Raw genomic sequence first — 24,694 nt, 5'->3', positions numbered from 1 at the left:
TTTATTGTAGATCTAGGGGAATTTAGGAAAATGCAATCATTAAATTTTCACTAAACTACATCAAGGTAGATAGATGCACCCTTCCCTCTGCCCCATAGTAGCATTTTGCATTTGTGCTTTCACCTATAATAATATCTTGGTTTATCAAAATAAGTTGTCTGCACAATATTATGTTTAGATTAAGGACACTGAGGCAAAGAAAAGTTAAACAACTTTCCCACAGTTAAAAGTTTTTAAAAATGGCAAGGCCAGGACTGTAACAGTTCCCTGCCCTCTGGTTCTGTGCTGTGTCATGCCACCTCTTAAGTGGATATAGTGGGAGAAATGCTGTATTTACCCCATGGAAATCTGTGAATGGGGAGGTAGTACATACAGTGCTTCCATAGTGTTGAAATGACCATCTCTGAGCTCTCAAGGTAAAAAGTCATTTAGATTAGATATATCTCAATAATTGTTTCTGACATCTGTTTATAAACTATCAACCCAAATTGAGTTATTTAATAAAATAATTTGTGTATGTCTTTGTTATTTCGAAACAGTAATGTTTAGATAAACCTCATATGTGTGAACATTCCTGAATAGTGCCTCTTATGGCAGGGCATTTAGGGGGCTGTGGCAGCATGGGTAGCATAATACAGCAAACTGTACTTCTTTTGCAGAAAGGATTGTGATCAAAGACTTGGCTCTTGGGAGAAAGCAGGCTGATTTCACGTTAGTTGCATTCTTAATATTTAGAATAGTAAAGGCTTTCTGTAGGCATTTAGGTAAAAGTTGAAATGTTTCACTCCAGTATGGACAATAGCAGTAGTTAATTGTTTTCTCCTTTGAGTATTCTTTACCTCCTTATGATCTGATTTTGATACCTTCGTCTTGTCCTGTCTTGTTTTTGAAGAAAAAGTGATCAGCAATTTTCGAATCAACATAGGAAGAAAAAATGTGTTTACAAAATTAAGCTCTCACTTTGTGCTTCTGGAGGATTACATTGCTAAGTACAGTAATATTTATTTGGAAGTGAGAAGTGATGTATTCCATATAAATGATTTTTTTCAGAACCTTTATGTAGATTCACCCATAAACCCACTACCCTAACAATTTTTTTCACATAATTTTAATAGCTGCATTATATTCCATTGAGCTGTTCCATACTTTGCTTAGTGATTTTCCTATTTTTGGACATAAAAGTTTTTTCTAGTTACTTATAAGTAATATTCTTTTCTATTTGTTATTATAATTGTCCCATGAAAACTTTTAGCTTGAGTTCAGGCATAAAAGTAAGAGTAATTTTCCTCACATGCAGACTTTGAGATGCCTGTTTTCCTTTCTTTATGTGTACATGGTTGATAACTGCCAAAAAATGTGGCCTTAATTACTAATCAGAGGCAAAAATCGTATTGAACGGTAATGCTTTTGAATAATCTTTGGGGTAAGTGACTTCAGCAACCCAGTCTGCATTAATTGAAAGAATCAGTTCTATCAGTAAATGAAATCTGTTTTGGAAACCCAAATCTCTTAATAAATTCACTTTTATATAGGGTTTATGTGTATGGTAACAACTCCCACTAGTAAAGACGCTGCTTCTTAGATGAGTAATTTGAGTGGCTGGTTGACTCGAAAACTGGCTCAAGAGATCTCTGAGTAGGAGGAAGGTGTCCAAGCCTAGACAGATGTGAGAAAAGAATTGGAATCCTAAAATGTGCAAATGATAATAATGATTACAAATTTTTATTAAGCACTTAGTCTGTCAAGCCTAGTATTAGGCACTCTATAACTGTTATCTCATTAATTCTTATGACACCCCTTTGAGGAAGGTATAATTATTATCTTCAGGACAGATAGGAGAGAAAACTGAGGCAAATACTGGAAGTGCACTGTCAGGACCTCCTCTTAACCACTAGGCCGAACCAAATAGCAGTTATTTCTTGATGGACCATCTTGAACTGGTTGAACCTACTAAAATACTAATAATGCTAATAATAATTTACTGAGTGTGCTGGGCACAGAACTAAGCACTTTATGTGCATTAAACTCATCTAATTCTCTCTGGGACTCTGAGATATGTTCTCATATTTACCCCCCATTTTACAGATTAGAAGACTGAGGTACAGAAACGTTAACTTGCCTAAGGTCACACAAATAAGTGGCAAAACTGGGAACTGAACTCAGAGAATCTTGAGTTCTAGGCCTTGTCTCAAAATATTTCCTCAAATGTACATTTAAAAATTATGTGTACCTGCTTATCTGTTTTTTTCTCTTTAAAAATATTAACATTCGTTTGAAATGACAATCTGTATGATTATTTGCATGTTCTGGTTATGAGTGCTAACTAACTGGTTGTTTGGCACATGTATGAGCAGTTGTGCCAAAACTTAATAAAAATGCAGCTCCACAGTCTACAAGGTACTAATGGAAGTAGTGCATTTAGTTGCCTTTATAGTTTCAGATAAATTTACTTAGAGTTAATTTTCATCTGAATAAATGTTTAGGTTTTAAGTGTTTTAGTAAGTTTCTCTTTCTCCATATCAGTTACGCTCAGCTGTATCAGAGCCTGTGAATATTAAGAAAATTTACAAATTTATTTTTTAAAATTTTAGAAAATAGTTTTTGTTGTGTTCTGTTGTTCAGAATATATAATTGATAGATCAGAAGTATTTTGTACTTTTTTTCCCTAAATGACCACAAGACGGAAACCGTTCTGTGTTCAGTAGTTGTGGATTGTGAAAGTTATGCAGTGCACTCTGGTTGAAGGCTCTAATTATTTTTTAGTTCTCTCTCCTAATATTCTGAGGAAAAACTTGGTCAAAATATATGTTAAGAAGGGCTTTAAATATGATCACTGTATTGGAACATTACGTATACATTGTACATATATTGGAGCTGGTATGGGTAAAATCTGTAATTTAATTTTCTTTAGTATAGTTGGCACTAAGCATTAATGTCAATAGCATTAATATAAAACATATAATCTGTAATATAATTATACAATTAATGTAAGTATAGTTGAGTGTGACCTATTTTCTATAGATCACTTTTTTTTTTTTTTTTGTGGTACACGGGCTTCTCACTGTTGTGGCCTCTCCCGTTGCGGAGCACAGGCTCCAGACGCGCAGGCCCAGCGGCCATGGCTCACGAGCCCAGCCGCTCTGCGGTATGTGGGATCTTCCCGGACCGGGGCACAAACCCGTGTCCCCTACATCAGCAGGTGGACTCTCAACCATTGTGCCACCAGGGTAGCCCTATAGATCACTATTTTAAATGAGCATTATAGTTGATGTGAGAGTCAAATAGTCTTCAGATTTTCACTAGAATGTAAGATTCTTAATTTTTGGAGTCTTAAAGGGCATATTTTATAGAAAGTAAACAGAGGGAGATGTTTAATTAACACTAATATTGAAAAAGTTTATTGATTGATGGTGTATATATGCCAATGAGACAGCACCTATTTTGCTAGTTTGTTCATGTTTACAAATGACCTGTATTTCCTTATATATTTGTGCATTGCTATTCTGCTGTGTAAAACTGAGAACCTGTTAAATTGGATTAGATGATTAGAAGTGAGTGTAACCAATAACTACATGCCAGGTGTGACAGTGGCTTTGTTTCATGTGTGGATTGTTGTATAATCAGGAGCTTCTGCAAAACCTGTATCTAAAGTTTCCACAAGATCCTGCTGATCATGACATATAATGATTTTGAACTTGTTTTTAGGAAGGGAGCCCTCTGTTGCTTCTTATTTAATTTTGTCCTTTTGTAGTTATTTTTGGAGACAGCTGAGTTCTGGTGTTGCTGGTCCCTTTGAGATATTTTTAATTGGTTATTTTTTGTATTACAGTCCGAGACCTGCAAAATTTACAGAGCGCCCTCGGCCTGGAGTTCAAATGATCTGTTCTTCTTTCAGTGCTGGTAAGATTTTTTTTCTTCCTAATTCTCCACTTAAAGTTGTATAAGTTGTATTCTCCACTTAAAGGGTTCTAGTGGAACACATAAAATTTTGGAAAATACTTGCTGTTGTAATATAAATCATATTCTCATGCGCATACCAGGGGATGATCATAAATTAGTTTATAAGTATTTGAACTTTGCTCAAGTTTAGCTTATATACTCATTTGGTTGAGTGTATAAATGATTAAGATTTTTCTTTAAGAAGACCATAATTCTTTGGTAGGAGGGATAAAATAGTTTCAAAATCGACTGTTAAAGAATAAATCTTTGAATAGTTATCTCTTTGAAAGAAAAGTATTTTTAAATCTGTTTTATATTTTTATGGATTTTGGAGTCACACATAGCGAAGTAAAATAGGTTGATAGATATTTGTACATCTTTATTAATTACTTTGCTCCAGATTATTCTTATTCGCTCTTTAAAAAGTAGCAGTATAGCAATGCTAAGATTCCAATTATGTTTTGAGTTTATGTAGCAGCATTTTGAATGGATATTAGAGTCTTTTTAAACAAATTATGATCCGGAGATTTTAAGCGAATTGATGAGAAAATGAAACACGAATTAATGTTCCTAATACCAGTTCCTTCCACGTTTATTTCCGGTTTTACCTTTTCTTTTCCTTTCATAATTGTGGAGAGCAGTAGTACCTGAGATAAGAGATTGCAAACTGAGGACATGAATCTATTTTTGCCATACTAATATCTAAACATCTTTAATTACTAGCTTCTAGATTTCCACTGCTACTGCCATGAAGACAGTTTTACTTCTAGTAGTAACATAATTATAGGCACTACATATGCTTCAGAATACTCTAGATGCAATTATATATAGCACTGTCTTCAGCACTATGGGAGGGTATTGATTCCAAGAGAGAGTAAATTGCATATACAAATAACTGTAATGCAGAGTAGAATGTATTTGCTACAGGACAAAGTCTGAGTGAGAGTTCAGAGGAGAGCAGGCGTATTTGATTGCAAGTCTGTAAAGCCTGTAGTGAAGGTGCTGGGCCCTAAAAATTTGATAGGATTTTAACAGATGGGAAATGAGGCAAGAGAGGGATTTCAGAATTAAAAGGCATGTTTTCTAGTAATGGTGACTGATAATTTTAACATGATTATGTAGTTACTTGGTGAAATCATTTGTTACAAGAAAGCTTCTATAAATATTGAAAAATTCTTCCCAGGCAAAGCTTATGTTAGCAAACTTTCTTAATTTCAGGTTAGATGTATTATATACATTAGGATAAGTATGAATAGTTTTAGAATGAAATATTAGTCATTCAACATATATTATGATAATGTTGCTTGCATTTATTATTTAATTCCCAGAGATTCTGACATTGTGTCTCACTCATAAATGTTTGGTGTTATTCCTCAGGTGGAATGTTTCTGGCCACAGGGAGCACAGATCATATTATTAGGGTTTATTTTTTTGGATCAGGTCAGCCCGAGAAAATATCAGAATTGGAGTTTCATACTGTAAGTATTGCTGAAAAGAGTTAGATGAGTACAATTTAAATGAGTCTAACGGTTTATATTCAGGATCCTCTTTTTTGTTCATCTGTTTATATATAGGACAAAGTTGACAGTATCCAGTTTTCCAACACTAGTAACAGGTAAAATAATTATTTTTGTTTGTCAAATTTAATTCCAGTTTTTAAATTATGAAATAAAGACAATTCTTATGGTCAGGTTTTAGTTAGATTTGTATATTAATTAGCCACCTAAAATAAAGATCTTGACTAGTTATAATGAAAAGTCAATATAGCCTTCACATGCCTGTGAACACGGCTTTATGTTTTATCTGTAATAATGTTGGTTTATTTGGCCACTGTTTTTTTAATAATAGGGACTTTTATCCATCCTACGTATTTTCTATACATATCAGTGTAAAGAAACTTAGTAGAGATTGGAAATGTATCATAATGTAGTATTGGAGGCAGAACTGTTTATGGGTGATAAGCTTAGATGACATTGTATAAGTTTTCTCATGTTCTTGTTTTAAATTTTAAAAAGATATTTCTACGCCTGATTAGGATGAGTCAGGTTCTTTAATGTTGAAAGGAAAATCTGTGTTTTTCCATTGGAAAATATCAATTCTCTTTCTAAGGTAATAAATAGTGGCCTTGAATCACTTTTGAATGTTATTTGTGAGACCTAGCTGTGCACATTAGAATGTGTATATGTATTTAAAATATTTAAAGCCCATGAAGTTTCAGAAATTCTTAGATTTGCAGAGAATATCAGATAGAGTAATTTCTATTATATTAGAATGCTGTGTAAGTAAAGATGAATGCTGTCTTTTTTAGCATTTTCAAAAACATAACTCTATTGGAAAGTGCACTTTGGTAGAGCACATATGATTTTTTTATTTGGGGGGTGCGCTCCTTTGCAGGTTTGTAAGTGGCAGTCGTGATGGGACAGCACGTATTTGGCAATTTAAACGAAGAGAATGGAAGAGTATTTTGCTGGATATGGCTACTCGTCCAGCAGGGTAAGAGATGAAATTTGAAATATTACGTAGATATAGCTAGAACGTTTAAAGTTGTAAAGCTATATTACAGGTTGGTGTGACTCTCAGCCTGTAAGTGTATGTATCATAAACCATGTGAAAATGATTACTTTTCTGTAACAACTAGAGGTGCTTTTGGAGATGAAGATGTTGATTTTTATAAAATGAATTTTTGCCCTGTTTGAGAAGACCTGCTGCATTAATGATTCCTTTCAGTTCAGTTTTGTTAAGAGGAGGATGATAGTACTGTAAGAATAGCTGCAAGTTTTACTAGTTTTTTTCAGAAAGCAGAACATATAATGTTCCGTCTGATACAGGGATGATGTGCTATATCCACTGGTTGTCTCCAGCCAAGAGAAATTATACTACATGTTGTAACTGTTATTTTGGTTTTAATATTTTATAATTTTTCTGTTTGTATTTGTGTGTAGTAGTCCCGGAAGGGAGAGCAAAGTAGTTAGCAGGGCATGACAGCAACAGTAAAAGATGGTGAGTGAGCAGCATGGCTCAGAGTTCCTGGATCCAGAAAGAGTTAAAGCCAGTAATATTTACTCAAGGTCATCTATTACTAAGGACTTAGGAGTGCTGGAATCCTGATTTTGCTGACTCCGTGCAGTGATTTTTGCCATCGTTCTTTGTTGGTTCAAACTATTCTTAATTACCATGTTAAACAGTAGTTAGTTATCCATGTTAATAAATGTAACCTATAAGAAAATACATTTAGGTTTTTGTCATATTGGTATTTTAATAAATAATATCAGTGTAAACAAATACTGCCTCCATCACTTTCAGCCAAAACCTTCAAGGGATAGAAGATAAAATCACAAAAATGAAAGTAACTATGGTAGCATGGGATCGGCATGACAATACAGTTATAACTGCAGTTAATAACATGACTCTGAAAGTTTGGAATTCTTACACCGGTCAACTAATTCATGTCCTGATGGTGAGGAAAAAAGACTAATTTTTATTTGGTATAAACTGAAGCTGATTGTAGAATAGAATATTTTCATTAAGAAATAAAGTCTTTTGTATTATCTGAGATCTCTTGTTGGCTGGGTAACAGGTCTTTGTGGGAGAATGGAAATAATCTTAAAATGCACTTAAACAGGTTTGCCTTAGAAATATACATCTTGCTATTTTTTTAGTATGTAGGGCTGGATCAGTAAATAATATTCTCAGGTTTCACCAAATGATAGCAAATCCCTGGACAGTGATACTAGCTCAGCTTTGTTATTATACATTGCTAAATTTGAAGATTTTTACCACTTTAATAATTCTTAAAACTCATATTTTAGAAATGTCCTGTTGGTGTTTGAGTTTTCTTTTTATCTTTTAATATTTGTAATGCTTTGCCACTTAAAAAATATTTCAGGGTCATGAAGATGAGGTATTTGTTCTTGAGCCACACCCGTTCGATCCAAGAGTTCTCTTTTCTGCTGGTCATGATGGAAACGTGATAGTGTGGGATCTGGCAAGAGGCGTCAAAATTCGATCTTATTTCAATATGGTAATTATCAGTCTCTTCATTTTATGGCTCTTAAAGACCTGGGGAGTTCTTGACACAGGTCCCCTGCATATCACAAAGGAAATCCATTGAAGAAACGGTTCAGACATTGTTTCCACTTTAAGTTTTAAAAAAGAGTTATTATTTATTCCATACTTCTATTGAGATACTAAATTTAAAAGAAAATTGATATGTGTATTTCAAATCCTGTATATTGTGATAACTAGTTTAGTTTTTAAAATACTTCTAATAGTGAAACTTTTATGAGAAACTCACAAGTATGAAAAGACAATATAGAGAAGAAAAATGTTTGGAAAACCATGTGAAGAAATTATAAATAAATATTTATATTGTGTTATTGTATTTCGTCAGCAGTCCTCCAGTGCAACAGAATTTGCTTCAAATATATCCATTTTAAAATTAAAGCCAAAACAACAGATATTCTTGACTTTTATCAAGTTATGGTACATTAGGTATTTATTTGGGTTAAGCCCTTTTGCCTCCACATTTTGTTTCTTGTATAGATATTTAGCATATTTTGCTGAGTATTTGAATTGCAATGGTTTAATATCACACACAACTCATGCAGTTTCCACTCCTCTAACTAGTGTATGAAGGCAAAAGCGCTCCGCTCCTCAAATGCTGCTGTTGTGTATCTAGGCATACTTTTTTTGTCTACTTCCTGTATATCAGGGCTGCCTTTCAACAAAGAAAACAAAAAGGAAGGCATGTGTTTCTACTATTTCAGCATTTTTAAATTAAAAATCAATTATAAAAACCTCTAGCAATAAATCATAAAGCAATACAATTAATAGTGTGTGGCCAGAATTATTTTGCAAAAAAAACTATTAGACAAAAAAGTCATTTGTAAAATGTAATGGCTTGTGAAAAATTTCATAAAAGTGACACTACTTGATTGATAATCATAATAAAGTGACTTTTATGTAGTAAGCAAGCAGAATATAAAAGGAATTTTTATTAGTGAAGAAATTAACTTTAGCTGTTGTGGATATGCCTTAGTGTACATAAGGTAAGATACAATTGGTCAAATTCTTATTTTTCTAAAAAGACAGTGTTAATTATTTGGGGTACAAGTGTTAGTGATAGATGGATTTCCTTAGTGATTATTTGTATAGAGAAGAATTTTTAAAAAACGAATCTTTAAATATGCTCGTAAAGAATTTTTTCTTTTCTCCTCCTCTGTCCTTGTGTTTCTGATTTGCTTCTTTTTGGAACATCTCTGCTGAATAAGAAAATAAGTCATATCTCAGTTTGCCTTTATAGCTTCAAAAGAACACAAATTGTGGGCTATACATGTTAGTTTCATATTTTCAAAAGTCATTGATGTATTAGTAGAGTGTTTGGAGGGAAAGTGTTCTCTCATACTTGAATATTGCTTTCACCTTTAAGTTATAAAGGTGAATTTTTCCTCATCAGGTAAGTTGATCACACTAATATTCCACATATCAGTAGATATAAAAATTGCAGCACCTTGAGATTGAAGTGACTTGCTCTTAGACCAATAAAAATTAGTGATATAACCAGGAGTAGAAGTCAGCCATATTATGTTGTATGCTCTTTGAAATTAGGTAAGGAATTAGTTACATTACTGCCTCAAAAAGTATTATTTGCTTAATAAGAGTTTTAGATAAAGCTATTTTCCTGTTCTTTCTATGAATAAGAGAGGGAAAAGCCTCTAAAGGGTGGAAGAAACCAATTTTTGTAATAGTAGAACTGGATGGGTGTCTATTGAATCTTCAAACTGAGAAAAACAAAACATAGACTAAAAAGGATTAAAAATATACCTTGCATTTAAAAAGCTGGAACATAAGCTACCCCTCATCACATTAAAATATAGATACTTTAATTTTTTGCATGCTTTTTAATAGCTTCCAAAATTCTTCTACTTCGAAAATACTTAATACCTCATTTGGGTCTCATGAAAACCTTGTAATATAATTAGGGTAGATTTTATTGTTACTGGTTTTATGAATGCAGAAACCGTACAGAGATGAAGTGATTTGCCCTGGTTTACGTAAATCACAAAGCTATCATACGGGCATTTGGGGTTTAAACCCATGATTTTTGTCCCCTGCTAATGTATTCTTAATGCTATCTCTAGCTGTGGTTGGTCATTACATAGCTAATTCCCCAGCTGTGTCCAGTTAGTGATATGTCCAGGGGGGAAATGTTTTCATAGTGATAGTAACTTTGAGTAGATCTTTTGAGATCTTATTATGTAGCTTGATGATTTTTCTGTCTCTGAATTTACAAGTTGCCTAAGTGCCCTACTTTTTGCTCTTCACTCCTTTGTTCACTTCATTTTTTTTTTTAATCTATAGGCAGATAGAAGATAAGGCATTCAGCATTGCTATTAAGAAAATAAAAACCATTTGAGGGAGAAGTAGAAGCTTGTGTTCACTGTCTGCTATCATGAATGTTGAGTTTTGGCTATAGTTATAACTATTTGGTTGTGTGTAGCTAATCAGTAAGGTTTTGAGTTACTAAAATAACATAGAAGTTGATCAAGTACAAATTCAATCCATGATATTAGATTGTACTAGTAATCATAAGTTCAATTTAATAAATACCTTTTGATCACCATGTAGAGGGATTCCTTATAGTATCTTGGATGATTTAAAGATGAATAATTCTAGTGGAATATACCCCATTTCTAGACTAGAAATTGTAAAAGTTTACACAAAGTATTGAGATTAAGTAATATTTCATTTGAGTTTTTAGATTGAAGCTTAGAAGTATTGAATAAATTCACTATTACACCTATGGCCAGAAAATAAGGAATGTAAACTGTACCTTTAAAAGAGCAAAAATTCTATATACAAATTCTTAAAAATGCAGGTTTTTATCAAGTGTATTTTGAGAGTACTGCTTTAATATTAGTCTTTTTATGATAATTGAATTTTCTACTTGAAATTTATAATGCTTTGCGAAAAGTAATGAAACCATGTAACAAATAATTATTTTATGTTAATCAGCATTTTACTGCACTTTTCTTACCTATTACGGAAGTTAAAAATCTTTAAAACATTTTTAGAATAAAAAATATATCTTCAGTGGTTTCAAAGGTTGAATGTTTTAAAAGTCCATGTTTGACGTATGGTAATTGCATTTTAATAGATTTATTAATAAAGTTAATAAATTTTAAAATATTTTGAAACATTAACATTTTATTATAGTATGGCACGTGATATTCATCATTCAGATAAATTTTCTAATTCCTTTTTTCTTTTTCCTGTATCAAGTACAGTTTTTAAAATATTTTAGCACCACCTAAATCTGTAAACAGATTAAAAGATTTAAGATTGAGAGTTGAGATAAAAATATTTAATTTCTTGTATGCTTACATAATCCCCTAATTCATTTCATTTCAAAATCTTATAAATTCTCAACTTGCTGGTGGTGGTGTCTAGACAAACTGATGGGGTTATTTTCCTCATTTTTATTGCTAGCTTTCCTCTTAATAGAGGATCTGAATGATAAAAGCAGTTGGGGGTGGGTGCTGGGTTTGTTTTTGTTACTTGTAAGAAGTGTATGATGATATGGTATAACTCAGGGTATCAAATGGGATAGACAATACATGCTCCTTGCACTCCCCTGCCCCTCTGTTGTTTCATCTTTAACTAAAAATAAAATAATGTAAACTTCTAAAAGCATTTGTTGGAAAAGCATAATATGTAAGGTGGAAGGCTAGAGCCTTTCTTTCCTCTTTTTTAATGAACCAGAGAAAGAAGCTAAAGAGAATATTGTAGAGAACGTTGTGAACATAAGATAACTTTATTCTTTAAAAAACCTAAATTCTAGGCCTTAAGCTATACTTACTTACATTCGTCTACTAACTGTCAATTATTCATGTTTCAGCTGAATAGATCCTATACAGCTTGAGTATTCAGGGCAAAAGTTGAGTATTTTGGGATATTTTATTGAAGACTGATAGTGTATATTAAGAATATTTCAAACTATTGATGTATAGTTGAGCAAGCCCATGTTCTGTCTTTGGATGTGACAGGAGGCATCTTGTTTTGATAACAGTTGTTCTAAATTCTAGTTAAAAGGCTGTAAACTCCTATTAAATGCTAAGAGGCAGATAAATTATTTCGCAGAATAACTTGAAAATGTGTGCAAACTCTCTGAACTAAAGTTGAGGGTTTTTGTATTATATTCCCCATTCCCCCAAAAGAGGTAGGCAAGTTTAGAAGTTTAATACACCCATAAATGTTCCTAAAATACAAAGTTGTTTTTTATAGCCTTTTTTCCCTTTAAATTTATCATAGTACAGCTAAGTTTTAACTACAAGTTTAATGAAATGAGTATTAACTTAATTTGAAAAGATATGAAAAGTGACTTTGAAATTTCTTAGTACTAGGCCATTTTATTATTAGGTAGAAAATAAAGATGTTTGGAGGGGGATTTGTAGCTTTCCTCATGTCTCTGGCACTTTTGCTTTATCTTTTCTGCTCTCTTTTCTCTATTTCTATTGTTCTAGCTGTGTCTGTCTGTCTGTCTCTTTCTCTCCATATCGTTCTATTTCTGTAATGTTATTCAAAGCTCTAGTTTGTTGCCTTTTGTCTGGTTTTGATTTTAATTGAAGAGTACAGTGTCTCTGGCTAGAAAGCAATTTTACTGAATTTGATTTTTGCTTTGCTTTTGTTGTTTCATGGGTAAATTCCAAATAACAGTTTTCATTTATTTGATTAAATTTTCCTTATTTTTTATAATTGTTAACCTTTCTTTTACTTGAGATTTTAAAAAAATGTTCCAGTGTCCACTAATCCAGAACAATATATTTCTCCTTGCAACGTTCCAAACAAGCAGAGGCTGCCAATCCACCACTCAGAATTTTTGCACATGCATACTTCTGACATTAACATGTTCTCAGTGTGACCTCTAGTTTAGTTTTGGACAATTGTAGCTGCATGTATCTAGGAAAGGGAGAAAGAAGCTTGAAATAGGTGTATCTCATATCGTGTTCTCTTGTGAATCAAGATTTCAAGACCTTTCTTTCTCTTCCTCTCTCTTCCTCCATCTCTCTTTCTCCTTTCTTTTTCTCCTTCCTTCCCTCTTTTGTTCCTTCCCTTTTATCTCATTACCTATCTATCATCATCTAACAGGATGTCATATACCTGTACTCTGTTTGTTAAAAGGATTTTTCTGATACTTCCATTCTTTGTTTCAGCCTCTCTGCATAAGAAATTACCTTCAATCTTCTGATTATAAACTTCAGTTATTGTCATTTTCTTTCAGGTTTCTGGGGTTCTTTAGATTCTGTCTCTTTCTCATTCTGTATCTTGATATCAAAAACATATCTTAATATTTGTTGCCATGAATGTGAGCTTGTCATACTATATTATATTTGGTGAATTACTTTTTTTTATGTAGTAATTTTGACATGTTCCATGAGTTGCTATCACAAGGATATTTTGAGATTTGATAGTTATAAGGGAAAGTATGTAAAATTACAGAATGTAAACATGCAGGTGAAAACATTTTGATTAGCAGACACTTGAGTGATTTTGTACATAAACACAGAATATGGGAAGAGTAGGACGTGGTCCTTCTTTTGTTTTTGTTTTTAATCCAGCTTGCAGTTAAGTTGGGGAGATAAAATATACCTGAAAAGATAAGTATGGCTAAATAGTTTGAAGTGGTAGTGTGGCATATGAGAAAAGATAATTGGTATATCTAAAAATGTAAGGATAACTTCAGGGTGGATGGTCAGAGGAGGAAGAATTGGAATTATGCCTTGAAAGATAAATAACAGTTGTGTCAGAAGATAATTTTATAAGTAAGAGGAATATTATATAAATAGCCAAATAAGAAATGTTAAGACATGTTCATAGAGTAATTTGGAAAGTTTTTCTGGAATAGACTTTGAAAAATCGGTGATAAAATGAAAAGCATAAATTGAAGTGGCTTGTTGGTGCCCTCAAATTACTTGTAAACATAAAGAATAGCTAACCTAGTGGGGGTTTTGGTGAATTACTTTATATTCTAGAAACTTAAGAGAAAAATATTTTGGTTGCCAGTGGTAGTGTTTCAGGTATGAAATTGGATAGGTGGGGGAGATCTGCTTTCATCAGTGAAGTCATGATGAAACATTGTAGCAACAGGTAGTAAATTTGTGAAAGAAAAACATACGTAGGACTTGGTGTTCTGTGATGATAGAAGGATTAGAGCTAGAGAGTGACAGAAAATTTAATAAATGTGTTAAGAGTATTGAGCCTAGGTGATCTTGACAACAGTGATACTCTTAATGGAAATATGAGAGATGTGAAAGAAAACGGATTTTTTTAATATGTTTATTGTGACGTAGTGTTGGACTTTTTGTGGAAATGGACAGCCAGCACTTGGAGATAGACTACTTGGAGAGGCTAGTTGTAGAGAGAAAGAAGTGTAGTCTTCTGTGTAGAAAGATGTCATGGAGATAGAGAGGACAGTGTAGAGGACTTAAAACTAAACATTTAGAAATACAGTTGACCCTCTAACAACATTGGCTTGAGTTGTGCAGGTCCACTTACATGCGGATTTTTTCAATAGTAAATACTATAGTACTACCCAGTCCGCGGTTGGTTGAATCCACGGGATGCAGACCGTCGATACAGAGGAACTGCGTATATATGGAGGGCTGGCTATATAGTTATATGTGGATTTTTGACTGTGCAAAGGGTTGGCGCTCCTAACCTCCTTCATCATTTAAGGGTCAACCTTAGTCATGTTTAGCAGAATGGAGAGGAGATTACAATCTCCAGAAAGTGTGTTGGGAAGACACCATGCTATGTCAGAGAGGCCAAAGGAGGAGAATCAGTTTCAAGGAGGACTTGATTAATAGTATTACTTCCCTCAGAGAAATCAGAATATGGGTAAACAAAATGGTGTTAAATTTGAAGATGAGTTATTTATTTTAGTAGTACATTTTTCTTTTGATGAACATTAGAGTTGATTCTTCAGAATCACTTTAATATATCTACTGGCTTTATTAAGTCAGTTACAACAGTTTCCTTTTTTATATAAACTTATTTATCTTGGCACCATTTATTTTAAATAGCTATCTTTAATTCATATGTAATAATGTTACCATTAATTAAAGAATTTTCAATGTTAAAGTAAACATTTATTTAGGAATAATCTTTTAAAGTAACTTGATGACACCTGGACTGTTGGAGTGTGGATAGCTTCCCTTAAGATATATTCTTGGTTTACACTGTTACTATAGTAGTAATTAGAAGGTGACCTAAGCATATTTTAATCATAGGTATGACAATGTCTATCTCCAGTATCTAGGGTACATTCTTAATTAAGTTTATTTTCCCCCAGGTTGATAGCTTTAAAGGTTCTTTATACATAAGACTTTCTAAGGGTAATTCTTAGCATAAATTTAGTTTCTCAGCTCTTTTATTCTTGGAATATGAATCTATCCCATAAAATTATTAGGATATTTTGAAAGGTTCCTAATTTGAAATTGTGGAGTATTTTCTAGGTGAGATACTTACTCCCTTCTAATCAATGGTATATTTTAAAAAATGAATGAGACCCCCAAATTGACTGTGGTCATAGACTTGGAATAATTCCATAAAAGGATGATTCTGCCTAAGAAAGCCAATTTTTTAAGCATCCTGATTTGTGTTGAGTTCCTTTAGGAGTACATACTTCTCATATTCATCTCTGTGTGTTCCTCACAATTGATGTAATTTAGACCCTATAATTTTAGTCTGTATTCTGGTGCTTTTAGCATACCTCATTTTCAGATTGTCCAGTTTTTCCAAAAAAGGCTTCCTGAATATTAGGTGTTAGGATTTTAGAAGTGGGTAGGACTCTAGTGATCATTTAAATGACCTTTATCATTTAGCAGAGATATTAAGTGATTTACCCATTACTAGAGGAGAGGTCTCTTCAGTCTTAGGCGTCAGTCTTCTGTCTCCTTTAATTATTCATCTTTCTATTTCACAAGAATTATATTAGAAGTTGTGGATTGTATTCTGCCTTGAAAAGGGTACTAGTATTCTTCATTAAGTATGACAATTCTGTCATCATCAAAGCTCTTTAATTCATAAGTTTTTGCATTGATTTAATTTTTTCCAAGTTCAGTGTAAACTTCTAAACTAACAAGATTGTGCTGCTCATTTCTTGGAAATATTTCTAGAATTCTTTAGTCAGTATGAGAATTTTCCTACAAAGGAGTCATTATTTTAACTTGTCTGGTCTTTTCATCCCTTACTTTAAAAAACAAAACAAAATAACCTTATCATAGTCACTGAATGTATTTTTCTGTTTTCTTTTAACTCCTATTTTTCTTGAAATTTTTACACTTATTAGTGAATATTACCTCATGGATTTTCTCAGCTTTCCTTACTGTGGTTTAGCAAGTATGAGTTTTATTATGTGGTCTTTGTTTTCATATGTCCCAAATAATGTTTAGCAAGCATACTTGATATTATTAGGGGAATAGTTCATCTAAAATTCACTGATTTTGAAAATTTGTTATTATTCATTTCTTTCTGTTTTTAAACTTACTAGAGCATGCTATAAGTACTAGCATAAGTTATGTACAATGTTAAATTTTATGTTGACTTTTTCTATTGAGCATTTAATTTTATGATAGGTTCATATACCTTTTTATCTAAATGTATTTTTAATTGAAGTGTAGTTGATTTATAATATATACGTTCATGTAACTTTAATATGAATAGAAAGGATGTTTTCTTCCTTTTAGTTTTTGAATGTAAACCTCATTGCTTTTTAGTTACACATGCATACTCAAATAGTGCCTTCATTATTAAATTTTTTCTTTAAGAATTCTTAGTCATAAATATTCTGACCCTGGTTTAAGAAGATGAAATCCCTTTCAGAGAGAAGTATTTAACTATTTTTAAATGGTTGGCTTAGTTAATTATAGCATAAATCATAAAAATAGCTAGGGTATATTTAGCTGTATAGGAAAGTAAAATATTTTCCTACTTTGATCAACTGGAAAGGCTAGATGGCATTTTGTAGTTAGGGCTGTTTATTATCTGAGGAGCTTTTTCTGAAGATAAATTTGGCATTTTACATAGTAAGGTTATGGGCACCTTTTCTAGTTGGTTTGTAAGTAAAGCAGATCCATTGTCTTCTTTAATAGTTAATCCAAATAATGTAGTTTTGAAATACACTTTCATATTCTCCATATAAAAGTCACTCTGGAGTTATACAGATGGCTTATACCACGAGAATTTGTACCATCCTGCCATACTCACAGTGGCATGTGTTATTGTATAGCAACACAGTGATCTTCAATAGGATTGCTATTTTTTCTTTGCTTTTTTAGAGCTTTAGAAGTTCTGCCTCTCCCAAGTATTCTCTCAGAGATCTTCTACCAACAGTAAATGTGGCAACATTGGTAGGTAGCATGGGTATAGGGTTGATTAATCCTCACCACCACTCCCCCCCCCGCCACCTCCCCAAAAGAAGAATGTAGAGCAAGATGGTCTAAACATTATATAAAGGATACCATGCTTATGAACATCCATCAGACATACTTTGGCATTGCTGAGTCAGACTCTCCGATCTCTTCCTCTGTTCTACCGTATACTTAGAATTGTAAACTTAGAATAGTATTACAGTTCTGGGAGCATTTATTATATTAGATTTATAAAGTAGTTGGGGTTTTTTTGTTTTTTTTTCTCTGCCTTTTGTGAAATTTTGAGTGAATTGAGGTAAATAAAACATCTAACAACACATGGCCAAGACACTTTTAATTCTTTGGTCTTGAGTTTTTTATGTAAAATTCTATATAGAGCTAAACTTTGTTCGTGTGATTAGGTATTATAACAGTTCATGTAACTTTTTATTTCCCTAGACAACACTGAAAAATAGAGATGTGAATCCTGACATTTCGCTTATATTCTTTCGTTTTTGGAAAATACGAAGCTATATAGCTAGTAATGCCCTTAGGTTAATCTAGAGAAGTAGTTCTTTCTTATTTTTGAACAGTTTTAAAGTAGACTTCGAATCAGTTCCCTTTCTCTGTTATCTTATCCTCCAACTTTCTTCACAACCAGAAATGATCCTGTTTCACTTACTCATTTTCTTGCTTTTATGTTATGTCTTTTAGTGTATTAGACGTTAGATTACTTCACCAGTTTTCTTTCATGTGATTAAATTTTAAGGAAATTTATTCTTATTTTCCATTATTATCACCGTTCAAAACAGCATTAACAAACACCTGTGTGCTCATTCCTTCTTTTCAACAAGCCAAAGGAAAAATTAGTTTTCTTTTTGAGGTAATCCCATTTGTGGTACTATATAAACTTCTTAGGCAGAGCCCTTTCTTTTAGAACAATATTTTCTCTTTTGACCAAAATGCAAACCTTCCTTGAAAAATCAACTATTCTTCAAAATTTTAATTTCACTTCTGTACTTGGTGAACTGTACATTCATCCCTGTGCCATATTTTTAACACTAAAGAAAGAAAATTACCACTTCTCTCTTTTCCAAGCATTTACTGGGATATTGGGATATTACTAATAAAACCAATTTGTTCTAGATCAGTGGATACCGGAACAGAGAGGAGGTATTTCTTACCTGATAATGTGTGTGTGTTCCGATTCTGCTAATCCAGAAATCCAGTCACATTTGTTGAAAATCATCCTTAGTTGTTATTTGTTAGGGAGTCAACTCCCTATTTTAGTTGTTTTCTGAAATTCAGTCCCTAGTTGTGCTTTAGATAGGGTAGAATTTTTACCTCTTTCAGAACACTGCTAAAGAAGTTTTCAACTGGAACATAGTCTGAAGAAGCACTGAGAGCAAAAAAATTCAGAGTGGTGATTGGCCACCTCTGTTTGATTGACAGGTTGCAGGGAGAAACCCATTCGTTCTGGATTAATGGAACTGGAAAACAGAAAACAATTATCAGGTAAAAAAAACCTTTTCTTTAACCTTTGAAATTCACCATTTAAAAAATGAGTCAGACCATCAAGGGAATTTATTACCAAGAAGAAAAATTTAGTGTCTTGTGAGCAGTGATCTCTGGCTATTACTTCAAGAGTTACCAAAAAATTGCTACAGTTACTCCACATTGTCAGCCTTTGCTGAAAGGGCTTGATTAAATGCAGATGAGATGGACTGTAAGGTGCAATTTCATTTTAAATCCGGGTTACAGACATGAAGCAGAACTATGGGTGGGGGAGAATGGTGGTGTTTTATTTCCTGACTTGTGTCTGGTCTATGGATAAAGATAATACGTTGTTTTTCAAGGCTTTTAATCTGGCACTTTTCATGAATATTCACAAATTTTGTTACTATACTGTGTTTGTTATATCTTCACTTCATTAGGATATATACTTACATATCTTTTATCATAGAATTTTAGTAACAATAGTGACCAGCCAGTTCTTTATATTTTAATGGCAGTTTTCTGATTGTTGGTTAAATACATTTCAGATTGAAGGCCAAGGACATGGTGCAGTATTTGACTGCAAATGCTCTCCTGATGGGCAGCATTTTGCATGCACAGACTCTCATGGACATCTTTTAATTTTTGGCTTTGGCTCCAGTAGCAAATATGACAAGGTAGAGTACTATGACTGTATATCTACTCCTTATAGTTGTTTGTTTGTTTGTTTTTAAATCCATAGATGTTTAGGGGTTGTATTTTGGGGAGGGAGGTGATAATTTTATATTTCAGAAGAAATAACGTTTTACTTAGCCTGCTAGAAAGGTCTAGATTGCAGTTCTTAGGTTGGGGTATATAAGATGGGTGTTGGAGATGTCCATAGAGGGATTTGTTGAAATTCTGTAAAATGTTTTACTTATATGGAGAATATGCATTTGTCTGCGGTACAATTCTGTGGCTTTTATGTGGTTCTCAAAAAAATGTATGGCCTGGGCTTCCCTGGTGGCGCAGTGGTTGAGAGTCCTCCTGCCGATACAGGGGACATGGGTTCGTGCCCCGGTCCGGGAAGATCCCACATGCCGTGGAGCGGCTTGGCCCATGAGCCATGGCCGCTGAGCCTGTGCGTCCGGAACCTGTGCTCTGCAACGGGAGAGGCCACAGCAGTGAGAGGCCCGTGTACTGCAGCAAAAGAAAAAAAAAAAGTAAAAAATGTATGACCTACTGTGATGGTAGTTAATATTTTTAAATATTAAAGGCCCTATCTGAGATTAGTGACTAAAAGATTTAAATTGTTTATCTGTGGTAGAGTTGTTTAAAAGGTTATCATAGTAAAAACTGAAGCGTTCAGGTTTAAGAAATTCCAAAGTAAATGATAAAATTTAAAGTTACAGATGTGTCAGGTATGAGTTCATGTTAATCATTTTTATATTCAGAAATTTTAGAGAAAATGCTTATTCTCCTAGAAAATCATGTCGTTAATTTTTTATATTATTATTATATAAACCATGCTTACTGTATACTTACGGATTTTCTTAAATTGTATGAGTGGTTTCATTAAAGAGTTTAATTCAGAGAATAAATTGATTTCTCGTTGCAAAGTGCTAAAACAAATAATTACCATATGTAATAATTTTAAAGATAAGATAAAGCATGATAGCCCTGGGAAAGTAAAAGTACTGCTGAAAGATTTATGCCTAGATTTAATTTTACCATTTAATTTGAAATTATGTAACTTATTTTTAATTTTTTTTTATGAATACAGTCTCTTTCTATTCCAGGGAAACTTTAAAGCAGCTACTTTTTTTTTTTTTTAACATCTTTATTGGAGTATAATTGCTTTACAATGGTGTGTTAGTTTCTGCTTTATAACGAAGTGAATCAGTTATACATATACATATATCCCCATATCTCTTCCCTCTTGCATCTCCCTCCCTCCCACCCGCCCTACCCCACCCCTCTATGTGATCTCCCTGTGCTATGCGGCTGCTTCCCACTAGCTATTTTACATTTGGTAGTGTATGTATGTCCATGCCACTCTCTCACTTTGTCCCAGTTTACCCTTCCCCCACCCTGTATCCTCAAGTCAAAGCAGCTACTTTTCTAATCGTAAAATTTAATATAGAACATACAAAGATTTATTTACAGTTAATTCAAGAAAATAATATTCTTTTATATTATTGTTTAATACCATGATTTATATTAAAATGTTTGCCTTCCATTAGAAATCTATAATGATAAATTTTTCTTTGTCCATTCTTCTATGGGCCTTTCTTTTTATAGATAGCAGATCAAATGTTCTTTCACAGTGATTATCGGCCCCTTATCCGTGATGCCAACAATTTTGTATTAGATGAACAGACACAGCAAGCACCTCATCTGATGCCGCCGCCTTTTTTGGTTGATGTCGATGGTAACCCTCATCCATCAAGATATCAGAGATTAGTTCCTGGTCGTGAAAATTGCAGGGAGGAGCAACTCATCCCTCAGATGGGGGTAACTTCCTCAGGTAAATGCTCATTTTAATTCCATGCTAAATTTTCCTTTTCCTATTGAAATCTTATAAAATTGATAATTGGGTAGAACTTTGTTTTTAATTGTTTTGAACAGATGAGAAGTAAAATGATTTTTATAATTCTTTAAAGTTCTTTGAATAATGCTTAAGTATTGCAAGACAGTTAAGAAGCATTGGAGGTTTAAAGCAATAATTTTGGTCTATATCTATTTATAACCTTCTGAGGACTAATAGGGTAAGTCTATATTTGGTATGAGATGAGTCAGTTCATTTATTTATTCATTCAGTAACATACATTGTGAATCTCCTCTGTCACTGACACTTGCTAAGCTGTGGTATTCAGCAGTGAACTAAACAAATGCAATCCTTGCTCTCGTGGAGTGAGTTAGATTAGTAAACAGTTATAAACAAATACATAGTTAAAAATTATGAATAATTATTAAAGCAAATAATAGTATGATGTGAGAGAGAGAATAAGACTAGATAGCCTAGGGGACTTCCCTGGTGGTCCAGTGGCTAAGACTCTGCGTTCCCAATGCAGGGGGCCTGGGTTCAATCCCTGGTCAGGGAATTAGATCCCACATGCCACAACTAAGAGTTCGCATGTGGCAACTGAAAGCTCCTGCATGCGACAAACGAAGATCCCATCCTGCATGCCGCAACTAAGACCTGGCACAGCCAAATAAATAAATAAATATTAAAAATAAATAAAAGACTAGATAGCCTGTTCACGTTAACGATTGTTTTAAGAAGTGATCAACTTTTAAAAGTTGAAGAAATTTAAGATAGGAATGAAAAGTGTTGCTGTTTTGGAGGGTGAAGTAATGGAGGGTGAAAGTTGAATTAGTTGAAGAATCGAATGGGAGTTGAAATGGAGACAAGGTCTACAGGCTTCTTCCCTGCTTTTGGCAAGAAGAACAGCACTAATTTATTAAGTGAAAATAAATGGAAGGACTGTAAAGAAAGTTAAACCAGTTTTGCAATTATGAATCTTTGTTATATTTTAGACTAGAAAAATGTTTATGAAAACAGTTTAGGTTCTCAACTAGCATAAATGGACAAAACTTCTAAGTAGATATGAAGGACATTATGGGATGTAATATATAATGAGTTAACTTTTAAATAATGAATTTAGAATCTGTAAGCAGCACAGAAAAATCAATCATCTCTTATTTTCTTAAAGGGTTGGGCATGTGAAATTATAATAAAGAATCTAGAGTATGTGAAACTAAAATGTTTCAGTACGTGGACACAGCATGAACTCAATCCAAGAAAAGGCAGGATTTGAGAAATCTAGGCAGGCATTCAGATTAGAGAATTCACAATTGTTAGAGAAGTCTTGGTCATAGGACTGAAATTAAGATAAATGTCTTCATTCCCTTAGTGGGGAACTGGCAAGAATCAGATCTTTCCCAGGTCTAGTCAGGTACCTAGGCTGGGATTTCAGGCACAGGGAAATAAGAAAAGGACTCATTTATTAAAATATCAGTGCTATTTAATTATCGTGATTATTCTTCCCTTCATTTAACAGTTTTTAAAGGGCTTTCATAAATAACACTCATTTAATCCTTTTATCTGTGGTGTCCCAATTCTAAAAATTGAGAAAATGAAAATTTAACAACATTATGTCTTGTTCAAGTTAAAGTACACGGAATCGTAGGGACTCACATCCAGCTCTGACTCCCAGTCCATTGTTCTTTCTTCCATGCCAAGCTGCCCTTAGAGTAACAAGTGGACTTGATCTTGAAAATGAAATAGACACCAGTTATAGTATTGGGCTACAAGAGAACCCAGAGCAATAATTATGGCTTCACAGTGAGTCACAGAATTTTTAAGTGTTCTAGTAGCTCACAGAATTCAGGGTAAATATCATTTCCTTCGTTATTTTAGACTTGCCAGGTACAAAAATAGAACAAAAGAAAAATACTTTTTGAAAAAATTTTAGCATCATTTCTAATTATGTTTCTATTTTCAAATCTGGATCTGTAGTAAAATTTATTTGGGGAAATAGAGTTAGGTAAACATACATGTTGGATATTGTAATAAGTTGGTTTGAGTGCAGTTTTGTTATATCTACACTGAACAATACACTTTAAATGTTTTCTCAGTTGTAAACTTGAGCTGTGTCAGATTCAAACATGAGATGTTTTCTCACCAGTATACCAGGAAAGAGGCGTCCATAGGCATTTTAATTTTTACCTCTGTTCACTTTTACCACTTTGTAGCTTTGTGACCTTGGTCAAGTTATTTTATCTCATTGAATTTTAGTTTTCTCTTATAAAATGAAATAACCTTATGTGCTTAATACATGTAATTTCCTCTTTTCTTATACCTTCATACTACTACTACTTCATTTCAGAATATACTTTGTATCTTACTAACCCACTCTAAAAGTCTGATCGCATCAAGTCCTTGCTTACATTCCCACACACCCGATATTAATTGCTGTTTTCTCTCCTCTTGTGGCAATGCCTTTCATATATCTCGTAACATAACATTTTCTTATTTGTTCAGCAGGATTGAGCATCTTTATATGCCTAGCATTGTTCTAGATTTAGGATTAGAATATTAAGATGGATAAGAAAATTCATGCTTTTGAAGAACTAATAAGTAGTGGGCTTCCTTTCTATATTGGGCTGAGTACTAAGGTATGTACACAGTCAGTCCTCCGTATTCCTGGATTCAACATCTGTGGAGTCAACCAACCCCGTATAGAAGATATTCGGGAAGAAAACCCCAGAAAGTTCCAAAAAGCTAAACTTGAATTTGCTACTTGCAGGGAACTATTTACATAGCATTTGCTATTACATAGCATTGTATTAGGTGTTTCAGGGGTAGTCTGGAAAGATTTCACATAGGAAATATGGAGATGCCATTTCTCTTGGTGCTTGAAGGATGTTAGCATTTATCACATTTGTACTTGAAGTGGTCAGAAGCTCCAAAGCATAAAGGTGTATATCCTATTACGAGAGTAAAAGAGTCAGGTAGTCTCATATCACTGGTGTGGGTGAGAATTGATGTTGGAAAAGCAGGATGGGTTAAAATACACCAAGTTCCTCCCTACTTCAGAGCTTTTGTATTAGCTGTTACCTTCTGTCCAGAGTGTATTTCTAGCTCTTCACATGGGTGACTAATTCTTTTTTTTCTTCAAGTCTCACTCAAATGCTTTTCAAAGTGGGCTCTTTTGACTTTTCTGACTCACCATAGGTAGTTCCCATTTCTCTCCTTCCCCATTTTCTCTGTCTCATCACCTTCTTTATGTTGACAACATTTTTTCCCAATCTTCATTTGTGTATGGGTTTATCATTCAGTTTCCCCATTAGAATGTTAGCTCCCTGAT

At 33.4% G+C, this 24,694-nt stretch overlaps 1 protein-coding gene across 3 annotated transcripts in view; it reads left to right on the top strand.

The window, feature by feature from the left end:
• Nucleotides 1-24,694, top strand: part of PHIP (PHIP subunit of CUL4-Ring ligase complex) — a 129,172-nt gene that overhangs the window by 50,587 nt on the left and 53,891 nt on the right. For all 3 annotated transcript variants that reach the window (XM_079938663.1, XM_079938661.1, XM_079938662.1), the window contains exons 10-17: nucleotides 3,830-3,900; nucleotides 5,317-5,417; nucleotides 5,514-5,554; nucleotides 6,334-6,432; nucleotides 7,243-7,396; nucleotides 7,826-7,960; nucleotides 19,391-19,519; nucleotides 21,123-21,348. In XM_079938663.1, the coding sequence (XP_079794789.1) occupies nucleotides 3,830-3,900; nucleotides 5,317-5,417; nucleotides 5,514-5,554; nucleotides 6,334-6,432; nucleotides 7,243-7,396; nucleotides 7,826-7,960; nucleotides 19,391-19,519; nucleotides 21,123-21,348 (956 nt within the window). The remainder of the gene's footprint in view (nucleotides 1-3,829; nucleotides 3,901-5,316; nucleotides 5,418-5,513; nucleotides 5,555-6,333; nucleotides 6,433-7,242; nucleotides 7,397-7,825; nucleotides 7,961-19,390; nucleotides 19,520-21,122; nucleotides 21,349-24,694) is intronic.

The sequence above is a fragment of the Stenella coeruleoalba genome (genome assembly GCF_951394435.1).
Source record: "Stenella coeruleoalba genome assembly, chromosome: 12".
NCBI classification, from domain to species: Eukaryota; Metazoa; Chordata; class Mammalia; order Artiodactyla; family Delphinidae; genus Stenella; species Stenella coeruleoalba.
This window is presented reverse-complemented; position numbering and strand designations above follow the sequence as displayed.